Source organism: Gasterosteus aculeatus, chromosome 17 (assembly GCF_964276395.1).
Source record: "Gasterosteus aculeatus chromosome 17, fGasAcu3.hap1.1, whole genome shotgun sequence".
Taxonomy (NCBI): Eukaryota; Metazoa; Chordata; class Actinopteri; order Perciformes; family Gasterosteidae; genus Gasterosteus; species Gasterosteus aculeatus.
The window spans coordinates 16,906,500-16,918,854 of NC_135705.1; the positions used below are offsets into that span (position 1 = coordinate 16,906,500).

The 12,355-nt window shown below is 47.4% G+C and overlaps 1 protein-coding gene across 3 annotated transcripts in view; it reads right to left on the reverse strand.

Moving 5' to 3' along the window:
• Positions 1 to 12,355, reverse strand: part of cdh4 (cadherin 4, type 1, R-cadherin (retinal)) — a 144,010-nt gene that overhangs the window by 27,109 nt on the left and 104,546 nt on the right. For all 3 annotated transcript variants that reach the window (XM_040204419.2, XM_040204418.2, XM_078092392.1), the window contains 2 exons: positions 7,219 to 7,374; positions 3,302 to 3,446 (listed from right to left, as the gene is read on the reverse strand). In XM_040204419.2, the coding sequence (XP_040060353.2) occupies positions 3,302 to 3,446; positions 7,219 to 7,374 (301 nt within the window). The remainder of the gene's footprint in view (positions 1 to 3,301; positions 3,447 to 7,218; positions 7,375 to 12,355) is intronic.

The following is a 12,355-nucleotide window of genomic DNA, read 5'->3' on the forward strand; positions in this document are numbered from 1 at the left end:
AACCCATCGAGGAGGATCCTTGTTTGATATCGATTCCATTCATTCCTTATTAACGAGAGGTGAATGCGCTCAGGTAGCTCCTTTCAATCACGCACCGTTTTGTTATATTTCATTACTTGCACAAATCAAATTGCATCAGTCACAGGTTCACGCTGCGCGGAGCGGCGGCCTGGAGGGGAAAAAGAGTAACAAATGAAGTCGTTTTCAGTCTGATCCTGAGCTGACGGCTCGATCGGATCGCTCACTACTTAACATCTGGTGGCGGCGATAAGGGCGGCTCCCCGTAGCTCTCCCCTCTTTGATGGCTTCCACACGCCGCCAGATGCGAAGATGTGTTGTAATGCTTTGGAGAACCTTTGATATCGGGCTGTGTAGATACAGAAGGTGATACCACTGTGGCTTTACACGTATCCCGCCTCTGCTTGGCATTTCGGGGAAAAAAAAAATAGGGTTCAAAACCTTTTAGTGGACAACCATAATCAAAAACAAAAGTTTATTTTTGCCCCTCATTGCCACATTGACATACACGTCTCTGCTGAAACACTGACGATAGTGTGAAACTACGGCTCTATTTGAGATAATGAAGGATTGGCTGCAAGCCATGAGTGCATGAATTAAGAATATTTGGGATTGATTTGGACAGTTTCACACCTTTTGCTTGAATTGTGGTTGCTGACAATACATTTTCCGAAGATTAAAGTCTTTACACCCAGTAGCGTCTTAACACGCAGATCAGTTTTTTTGGAGAAGTTGTCTACAGCGTCAAGGAGCAAGTGAGAAAATGTGCATGTCTGTTTTAAATTGGCGTAAAACATTTGGTGAAAATACCTTTTTTCTCCTTACAATATCATCGCACATTTCTGTTAACTTTTTTTTTAACATTCGAGTTTTCTGTGGTCCGATCGGTAGATGCGGTGCACGGCCACAATACATGTTTGTGACAGTAACTGTTGTCGATCGTAATGCGTCGCGGAGAGAGAAACCCTTTGATGTTTCACCACTGTTTGAACCTGCTGTTTGGCGATGGGAGAAGAGAGAACTGAGATATTCCAGCAGCATCGCTGGATACGGCGCCCCGAGCAGCACCTGTCAACCGCAACCGCTGTGATGGGTTTCAAAACACCACCCGTAGGCAGGCGGGAGCGAGGGGGTGTCACCCGGGGTAACACCTCAGGGATGTCCATGGGAGCTTCTGGAGTCCACAGAGTGATTGATGTAAGAATCTGTGGAGCTGCAGTTGGTCAAATATAGTGAATAAGTGAAAAAAACAACAACAAAAAAAACGGTGTTATTTGCGCTCCTGAGGACCTCACACTCACGTATTTATTCTATTAAATCAGATGTTTATTGTGCCATTGGGTTTAAGAAAGGGGCACCGAAAAAAAACTTAGTCAGAACGAATATGTTTGTTACCAAACCTGCATTTGAAGAAACGTGTTAATCACTGAATGAATTAAGCTGAATTGGTGTACTGATGCAGTAGAGAGGGAGAGTGATGCTGTGTTCACATTACAAGTGACCAGTAAAATGTCGCACACACGCTTGTTGATGTTTATGCTAATGAATAGCAATGACTTTTCCTTTTATAAAAAAAACCCAAGATGGGTTGATTCATTTTGTTGGACGTAAGTTTGTATCTTCAGGTCACCGATACCAGGAAACAACATTCATTAATCCACCGTTTTTGCATCCGCTCCTTTGACTGTCATGTGTGCACATGTGTGCACATAACTGAGTCCTAATCTGGTGCATCCGGTCGCAAAAGTCACATTTCAAAGACAAAAGTAACCTGCCGGCCGTCTACGCTGCTGCTGCTGGGTATAAAAACAACTTCTTCAAAGCTCAGCGGCACTCGAGGTCTAAACTGGCTTCATTATTAGTGAATAAACGATTCAACTAGCGGAGGATATATTAAAGGCTTAAATGGGCCAGAAAAGTTTAAAATGTCTCCTTAAACCAACACTGAAGATGAATCACACTCCTTGTTTTCCTCAGCTAAACAGGCAATTAGGCCAACACGGCGTTGCAGCCTTTTTTCTAATTAAAATTCATCAATTCAGAAACCAAAGACTGCAAAAGCAAAAGAAGCTGTACGCACATCTGTCAACACCTGACACTGTGCGCTCTGCAAACAAATGTTGCTTTGCTGTGATCACCTTATGAAAAGCAAAGTAATTTATCTGCACACATTGTAACATATCTCTTGTTGATTGGCATCACGGATTACCTTTCTGTTCAAAACAAAATCGAATTCAAAGAGTTTTGTCTTCGCAGGCTCTCGTTTGAAACTAAACAGAGATTATCAGAGTGAAAAGGGAAGAAAGTACTGTAGCATGTGGAAAGTCTGGTTGCCCTCGCTAATTAGCTACATAAACTCACGCTCCACTGAAGAGCGGCCAGCAAACACACACACACACACGCACACACACACACACACACACGCACGCATGGTTTCCTATATTGTTTACAAATACCCATGAGATTAAATTTCGCAACAGAACAATATGTGAACGCTGTGAAGACAAACAGGGGTCCTCGGGGTCTGATTGTTAGAACAAGAGTTCGTCCAGTCGAGACACACGGGCTGCTTGTGCATTCGGCTCTCGGCTTCGCACTGACCGCAGCTCCGTCTCCGGCTCCTGAGCGAAGCTCTACATCTCTCCATGCTCTGTGGAATCTGATAATGATTCATCCAGCCAAGATACTGTGACACAAACATCTCATGAACTCGCCCTCGTCTGAACCAACGCGAAAAACTTGAGTCCCGGGCAAATTCACACGTCAGAATGTTGTTTGGACAAACGACTCCAAGTCTCGTCAAGGAGATTGTGAGTAAGATTGAAGCATTAAGGTTCCGTGGAGGCCGTCTTCAATGTCTTCGACTGGATTGCTGCTTTTCCTTCACTTTAGTTTTTCCTTTGTACATTTTAAAGTGTAACAATGCAATTGCAGATGATCACATGCTTGTATTCATAGGCATTATATGGCTTCCATTAAGACTCCATTTGCCATCCAGAGCTGAACAAAAAGTGCAGCCTGAGCTCATATTCTCCTCTTGTTATAAAATGAAGCAGCACTTTCTGTTCACGTCGTCTTCAGTGTTCCAACACGATACGGTTGCATACTATATAACACAGTTTGTGTACAAATCCCCAATGTACGCGAGTATATGCAGCATCTTCTCTTGCTGTTTGTAAGCACACCATTCAAGGTCTCTGCTCGCTGACTCCCAGGGGGGGAGAGAGGGGGAGGCAGGGAGGTAAAAGCAGGATGGAGAGAAAAAATACACACTCGCTCTTACCTGGTTTGGACCCTTCAGCCACAGAGCCGTTGTACACCTGGTTCTGAAACTCCGGCCTGTTGTCGTTCATGTCGATCACGTAGATGTAGAGATCGATTGGATTCTCCACTTGGTTGCCGTTCATGTCCACTGCATGAGCTCGCAGCTGAGAAACACAAACGCACACAAAGCAAGACGGCATTATTGTCATTCAACCCCAACATCAGCGTGCATAAATATTCCAAATGCAGCTTCACTGACAGCCGGCCGCCGGCTTGATTGATATATGAGCGCGTGCAGACTGTCTGGACCGGATCCGACCCGGCGCACACACACACACACACAAACACACACACACACACTTTGACTTTATTAATTGGCAACTTCATCTAATTGGCAAATGCTCCTTTACTTGTTTGCCAACGGGGCCCGAGTATCCTGTATGCCTGTATCTTGGCAAGGAACACAACAACACGGAAATGGACAAAGACGCTAAACGCTCCAGACACGACGTCTTTTTGTTGTTGTTGTTGTTGTTGGCACAGCCGAAGGCCTGAGCCCATATCACAGATCTGTTCTGAGCTCAAGCGGTGGCTTCTTTACGTCTCGCGTTTGTTTTGACAAAGCCAGCCATTTTGGATGGATGTCTCCGACTGATGAGCTGCTCCCTGACAACTGCCTGCGTGAGGGAGAGCGAGCGAGAGGGGAGGGGGAGGCGAAGGAGCGTCGCAGGGAGAAAGGAAAAAGAAAAGGCGAATGAGACGGGAAGCGGAGGAAGAGAGTGACTGAGCCTTGTGCAAGTAAATGAGAGATGAAAGCACAGAGAGGCAGAGGGGGTCGGGGAGGGGAGGGAGGGAGGGAGGGAGGGAGGTGCTTGAACAGGGAGGACTGACAAAAGCAATCATCATCGACAGTGGGATGTCTTAATCTCCACCGCTGCCGTTACACACCCTCCACTCCCCACTAATGATATCTAACATAACGCAGCGCCTCGTAATGGCCCTGGAACCAAAAGCGCCACTGTTCTCTGTGACGTACATTACCCTCGTCCACTCGCTTGGGAAAATACATCTCCTCCGCCGAAATGCTATTCAACCACAGCTGGGCCTCGGTGAGATGAGAGGAGGAAGCCGACACACTGGCAGCAAAATATATTTTGTCAACACAGTCGAGGAGGATCTGCTTGGCCCCGCCGGCCTATTTGCAGGAAGTGATGCATTGTGGACAAACATTCAAAAGATGGAGTGGCAGCACCTGCCTGCACCGCCACGCGGCTAATCACGTCGGCTTTTGTGCCCGTTGAAGACGTTACGAGGCGTCGGCGGACGCGCGAGCAACGATTCGCGCCCGTGTTTGCACACAGCGAGCGGCCCCTCGACAGACGCGAAGGGGTCCGCGCTGGTCGTGGACACAAACACAGCCAATCGAAATCAGGCCTCTTTAGGCCCTTAATGGCCCTCGAGATGCTAGTTTTCCATTGGCTGGAGCACAGCAAACAAAGATGGAGAAGAGACCCGGCAAACAAACAAGCCCAATCTGTTTTCTCAGCTGCACGCTGAGGGATGTGTGACTGCTTCAGCGCGTATTAGTGTGAATGTGTGATGATGACTTTGCTTTTTTTTGTGTTTGGTAAACCGTGTTTGTTTCAGCCATTCAGCCTGTGGAAGTGTGTGTGTGTGTGTGTGTGTGTGTAATGTTATCTGAAATAACTCATCTTTTTCCATACTAGATCCGTACTGTAGTTTAAAGGTGTGTGTCTGCGTGTGTATGTGTAAGTGCGAGTGTGTGTTTGTTTCTAAATCTCTACATCAGCGTGAGCACCAGAGTCTGTTTATACGTCTGTGTGTTTGTGTGCTCGATGGAGGAATTGGAAATGTGATCTTATGGCCTGGAGGAGTGTGTGTGTGTGTGTGTGTGTGTGTGTCTGTGTGTATCTGCATCAGTATTCTGCAGGCGCAGCTTTAGTATGACTGGACCGACCAGAGAAGCTACTCAGTCGTATTTGGCCTTGCGGTCCCCTTATCCTGCAGCCGCTTGATAAATACATTTTTTATCAATTAATTCAAATTCATGGTTTGGATGAAGTTAGAAATTGGAAATCAATTTTCCACAATTCCAAAATGTTAACCTTAATATTAAGGTGAGGAGTTTGTTCTTAAAAAAGGTCCTGTCAGCAACTATGAGCAAATAATTGTGTGATTTTCCGTACAATAAGTCCGCCATGCAGGTAAAGTGCAACTACCACACACGCACACGGTACCTACACAGCGTGCTCATGGCGGGATGGATCTGCTTCTACGAGACTGAAAACTTGATATACTGTAAAAGTTATACGTGTATATATTATTGCATAAATATACATACATATTTAGGAGCCACTACACTAGCGTGCCTGAGAACGGCCAGTGGCTGCAGACTCTTTCTACGTCTACCTCAAGGCTGCGCCTCAGCGCGCAGCTCACGTCCGCTGGCCGCCTCGGCCTTTTCTCCTCAACCCAAAACTAACAAGCAAAGATTTGGCCGGCGGGGAGCGCGGCGGTGCTGGGGACTTCCTGTCTAGTTGAAAGCAAGTGAGCAATGTGCAAAATTTCCCTTGTGTCAAGCTGTGGATCCATCCACTAAATCATACATCGCATGCAGCACGGGTCCACGGGAGTCTTAACAGGAGCCGCATTCCACTTGAAGTGCCCTGGACCCAACATGCAGTTTTCACTACAGGCGGTGTCAAATAAGAAGTGTTTACTGAGCGGCTGTCCTTTCCCAGGGACCAATAACCCGGCAGCTTTATTGATCCCAATTTGCTGTTCGAGTGTAAGAGCAGGTACGGGGAGACAACAAACACTCGCGCAGCAATATCCAGAGCCCCGAACGCAGCAAGTGAGATAACAAGAGGCTCATCGAAAACTAAATGGAACACACACACACACACACACACACACACAGAAGTATGTGACAAACCAATCAAGAAGGCAATCTACAGCCGTGCTTGTTTAGGCGTGTGTGCACTGGCATTTATAATGTGTGCATACTGCTCAGAGTGTGCGCTTGCAGACATCCGCCCTCCTCTTATTCTTTATTCTCCCCCTGAGATGGCGGCATGCTTTTGAATCAGCAGCGCAGGCATCTATCAACCTGTCGGGCACGCAGGTGTCAGAAGTCTTACACCGGGGTTCGGATGTGAACTGAAGGCCGTAACGCGCGTCTGTAAACAGATGGCCGATGGCGTTTGCACGCGTCTGCGCGTGTAATTTACAGATACGCAAAGCCGTTCAACCCCGAGCTTCTAAAGGGGTCCGGGCCTGAACTCCAACCTGCAGCTTCCTGCGTGTTTGCGTGTGTGAGGCGGGAAATCCTATCGGCCGTATGCAGCATTAAGCGTACAGCCTGCACCTTTGAGCGTGACAGCTGCAAAAGGCGAGCTTGGTAAAAGACGTGTGTGTGTGTGTGTGTGTGTGTGAGAGATGGGGTAGCTGCTCATGGTAAAAACAGACCTTGTTTGTCAATCAGCATTCCAGACATGTTCGTACACACTAGACGCTGCACCTGCTCATTAGCTCTGATGGTGAGAACAAAGGCAACAGCTTTTCTGCACTCCGCCTCGGTTCCGTCTCTTCTCCCTCTGCTCTATCGGCGCTCCTCGGCGCCGTTAAGCCGCGACGCCAAATGCCGGCTGAAGCGGCTGAGTGTTTTTGCCGAGCCGCTGGTCCTTTCATCGCTGGCTCAGGCATCAATCAGAACCCTGAGGTGCTGGTGTGCACCAACTTTTGCTTTTTTTGTTTTGTTCCCTCCCCCGCCAGGCGAGACATTAGTGTTGGAATGAAAGGTGGATGGGGACCGGCGAGGGTCACATCCACAGGCGATGATTAGGATATAATGAGACGTATGGAGCTGGAGGGGGGGGGTGGGGGGGAGAGACAAGACGGACACGTTTTCCTTACATGGAAGGAGGCCCTCTCCTCCCGGTCCAGGGGCTGGGTGACGAACATGTTGCCGCTGATGGGGTCGATGTTGTAGATGCCGCTCGGCGGCTGGTCAGCGCCGGCTCCCGTGATGCTGTAGCGGATGCCGGCAGCCTTGTCCTGATCGGAGCGGATCTGAGGACGGGACCAGAGAAACAAGCTTAACACAGAACCCGGCTTTCTAGCTGCAACAGAACGCGCAGCAGGATCAGAGCAAAGAGACGCGACTTGTCGGAAAACGTGAAAAATAAAGTTTTGAGAGAAGCGTGAGAAGACACTGGGATGGAAACATAGATGAAAACATTTCCACTGCCATCTTTCTTTTGAGGTCAGGCTTCGAGTCGGACGCCTGAAGCTAAAAAAAAAAAAAAATGAAAATTGAGCAACGTGCAGTGAGAGAAAAAGGAGCCAGTCGGATAATTTTGTCTGACCTGTTGAGTTTTTAGGTTTCTTTCATGGCGGCGTCTCGGCAGACCTTCAGCAAGTAAAAGGACCTTACTGCCAGTTATGCTGGTATTTCAGACGGATAACTGGCGTGCCGGTGAGTCAAGCCATGACGCACGAGTAAAAAGCTCTTATTCTCCACCGCGACTGACAGGCGCTTCATATCTCAATGTTCCCGTTACACCTTTAACACCAAAGTTGTTATTTCTCACACTAACGGATCTCACACGAATCAAAATGTGACATTTAAAGAGTGACATATTTTAATTTGAACAAGTTCTAGTGTGAGCGCTTCCACTGCAATACAAATGTCAATACTTTTGCTGAGCAGCATCTTGATAAGACAAAGACAAAAGAAAACGGCATTGAAGCTTTTCTATCCGTGGCAATGATTTCCAATCGGCTCCAAGGATTCGACTATCTCACAATACAGCAACGTAAATGACACTTTGAACTATAAAGCAAAGAATCTCTGTACGTCTGTGTTTGTGTGTGTGGGTGTTGCCAACATTGAACCTGGTGTAATTTGGCCAGATGGTGATGCTATTACATTAGAACCTACTCAGAAACAAAAAAACACAAATTTATCAGCATGATTCACGGCCATTTGGTTCATGAAAGATTTTTTAATTGTGACCAAACATTTTTTTATTTTTTCCGACCTTCCTTAAAATTGTGTTGTGCACATCTGGTGAACATCTGTGGACTGCACACGTCTTCTCTGGGAACGTATTATATTACCAACCATGTCCTGTGTGGCTGTGAGGTCTGTGAGTGACCGTGGACAATTCTGTGTGAGTAGGCGGCAGCATTAAATCAATCTAACTGTAAGGATCCTCTCGCTGTGTGTGTGTGTGTGTGTGTGTGTGTGTGCTTTGCGTGTCATGGGAACCCTTTATCCGATCGACCTCGAGCTTGGTGGGCGTATTGCTGCCAACACAACGACTTGCAGGACCTGCGACAGATATAAGAAGTTCAATGTGCTCGATATGCTTCAGGGTTTTAGACTTTCACCATTGTGGGACCCGTGTGTGGATCCCAACAAAGACCGAATCATAGATTTGCTCTGAATTTTAAAGCTTTTTTAATAGTCAAATAAACAATTCATTAAATGCCTCTAAATCATTTCAAGTGAACAGTGAAAGAGAGACGGTCTAAGATAGAGTTTATTGAATACTATTTAATCCTATGGAAATAGTCAGATTTGTAAGGTACCAGTACCGTTTCTAGGGTTGTTGTTACCCTGGTGTTTCTCCTGTGAACCCTTTATGGTCGGGAATCATTAAACTACAAAACGACTCCGCATACAAAAACCTAATCTGATTATTGTGTTCACCTTTAATATATTGATTCACAGGGATCAGTTGATTAAATTATAATGGCCAACGACTTTGAATCCATTCAAATTGATTGATTGTATGGATTTATGGGTCCTGGACAGGTCACGCTACCTTTTGGCGCTTTATCTGCGTATCGCATTTCCCCCGAACTCAGATTGACTCTTTTTTTTATTGGGCCTGAACCCTCACACTGGTTACAAATTACAAGTCAGAGGTAATAATCCCAGAGTCAAATAGTGGGGAAGGGAAGGCCTGGCTCCTCTTCTGTCTCCATCTTCCTCTTCTCCTCTGCAATTTACCCGTCTGTGGGGCCGCAGATCAAGCATGAAAATGAAATTACTTCATCCGTTCAGCAGTGACGGCGGCTTCTGCATAAAACATCTCTCTGTTTGAACACGATACCCGGTCTCTTAATTTCCAACGCCTTCCTCCCACACCTACGGTGTCGCACTCCCATGCAGCCTTTTGCACTTGCAGGTTTCATTTCCTGAGCTCACTTCACACAGGATCCATACTTGGGCCCCGCAGGTTCAGATATATTGCACGGCGCTGTAGCGCTGCTATCAATCTGTGCACTCGGCCTCGTCTACTTGGCGTACGCGTAATCACTGTAGCATGACAATGATACAGTAAGACTGATTACATTTATTATTCACGACGCCCACCATCTGCCAATCATAGCGGGATGAAGTGACGCATAAATAATAACTTAATTTGATCATTCACCCTCATCAGTGTCACAACGCGCTGCAGAGCAGGCGGATTATGCATTGCGGTAACGAGAACGCGCCCGAGAAAGTTATCGGCGGGGGAGACGAACTTCTTAAGGCCTCGGACACATCTGGTCGAGTTGTGGGAAAAAAAAAGAAATGCTGCGATTAAAAAAATAAAAACCACCACCCTGCATCTATTTCTGCATCTGAGTATTTCTCGGGGGCCTAAGAGGCAGCTTGAAGTCATGTTTCCGTGTGAAGTGAAGTGTTTGACAGGTAAGAGACCAGGCGAGGATCAAAAGCACCAGCTGGGTTCAATAATTAACAACGCCGTCAAGTGGGGGAGCAACACGAGAGGTTTTCCTCTGCCGCTGCAGCCAAACGTGTGCGCGTGGTTGCGTGCGTCCGTGCGCCTGAAGGTTGGCGTGCGACCCGTCCCTTCGCTGGCGCTTCAAAGCAGGCCGCGTGGAGGAGACGAAGGAGCCCTTACCCGTCACACGGCCTCCGCCTTTCAGCGCCTGCTTAAAATTCCACATCGAGGGGGGGGGGGGGGCACCTGAGACCAGATGTCACATTTACCGGTGTCTCTTAATGAAGAGTCTTTTACATCAATAAATTGAATAAGTGGAGAAACACGGCTTCCGGGGGCCCTGGGAATCCCATGAGTGACAACTGCTCCAATGAGCCACTGGAATGGAATGCTAATGATGAAAGCTGTGATTTCTGCCGTCCGCTGCCTCCCTCTCTCCATCTACGTGTTGCTTCAGCCGCGGCGTCCAATGCATCCTGCAAAACGCGGGGGACTAACCGGCTGTCTCTCTCCGTCGGATCGCACATCAGATAAGTGACCCATTTGTAACTCGAGAGAGTCGTTTCCTTGATTACTGACAACTACTGGGATCCCGTGGGACAATCAGCGTGAGAAGAAAGACGGGGAGGGATGGAGGCAGAAAGGCACGGGGGAGGGGGAGGGGGGGGCGGAAGCAACGAGGCGTTGGGGGAACATTAGATGAGGAATTAGTGCTCTGTTAAACTCTTCAGGGTGATGCGATGAAGGCAAACAGACGGAGCGAAGGGAATGTAAAGGAATGCATTTCCATTTATTGAACATAGCGGCCGGCTGCCTAATTAGCGCGGCGTGGAGTTTCAGTCGGCCCGTATGCGTTTCATTAATTGATCCGACCCCGTATGATCGCCCCATCTGATGCCCACATAAACAGAGAATAATTTGCTGTTTATTTGAGGGTGCTCTGCCTTTCATCCCTTGAATCCATGACGAGCAAACAAAAAAAAAAAAACGCACTGCGATTAAAACCGGCTCCCGTGCAGAAAGGACGAGCGCGCGCCGAGCTGTCGTGCTCTTTTCCGTGGCAGAATTGGGCTTCCGGGAAGCAAGAACCATTCAACCAGGAAGTCATTAAAGGACAGTGTGCTACGGGCACCCATGGGATCATTAAGGGTTACTGTGTGCTACGGGCTAATGTCACACAATAATGGGAATCTGTAGTTTACGCTCTTTGATCGCCTCTTTTATGTCTCGTCCGCGCTTAATGATACTGCTCCGTGTTGTAGTCCTTTGGCTTCATGCACATCTCCCCCTCTCTCTCTCTTTACTTTATAGCTCTTTATGGGCTGAGCCACTTCGCCCCACAGGTTACACACAAGAGCCGTATTCCAGTATACGACCGGATCCTTCAATACTGCAGGTCGATCCGGCACAGTAGCATTTCACAAACAGCCGGCCGCTCGATCCTCAAGAGGACAATAACGCCGGCTTATTTTCCAAATCAAAGAAATGCCACGGGAGAAAGAAGGGGCGCTCGTCGGTAGGTTAAAGACGCGTAAATGTCACGTACGCTCGCGTGGCTGAGTCTGTGCACCGCGAAGAAGCAACAGCCCGGCGGCTTTGGTTCAAACCCCTGAATATAAATGCCTGCTTTGTCTCCAGCATGCGCGGCACCAGACTCCTACGGAAACTATTCAGAGGAAATATAAACCGGTCTGAAGCTTTAGGAGGCTGCCCGGCTCGGCCCCGCTAGCTGAGTGTGAACGAATGGGAGGCAAAAGGGCGCCACATGAACGCCGTCCGTTTCCCACGTTACTCTTTCTAGTGAGTGCAAAGAATAGACGCAACTAAGACTAGAACATGAAATGTATACGATGGATCCGGGAGGAATCCCGGATGTTTAAATGTTGTCCTATTTTCAGGTGGCACAGTGGAGCTTTCTGACCCATCTTTCTCCGATATGGTCATTATCTGTCATTTTGTTGACTGCCTATTGTGGTTTCGAAATGTCGGCCGTGCAATCATCTACTGCAGTGTGTCGGTCCGGGGAGAGACATCCCTCTTCAGTTGCTCTTGCTGACCTTTCTTCCTTTTTCGTTTCCCCTTAAAATGGTTTGTTTGATGGTTTTTGACGAGTTTTTTCTTACTCAGAGCAAAAAGTACAGAGGCCTTTGTACGCTGTGCAGATTGTAAAGATATTGGGCCTCATCAACACTTCATTTACTTAAAACATGTGGGGACGACGTCATTTCTTCTCATTTCTTTCTAACTTTACTTAAAAAGTCGATTTGCTTTTTGTTACAATACATTTATTTACTTTAAAGAGATTAGGC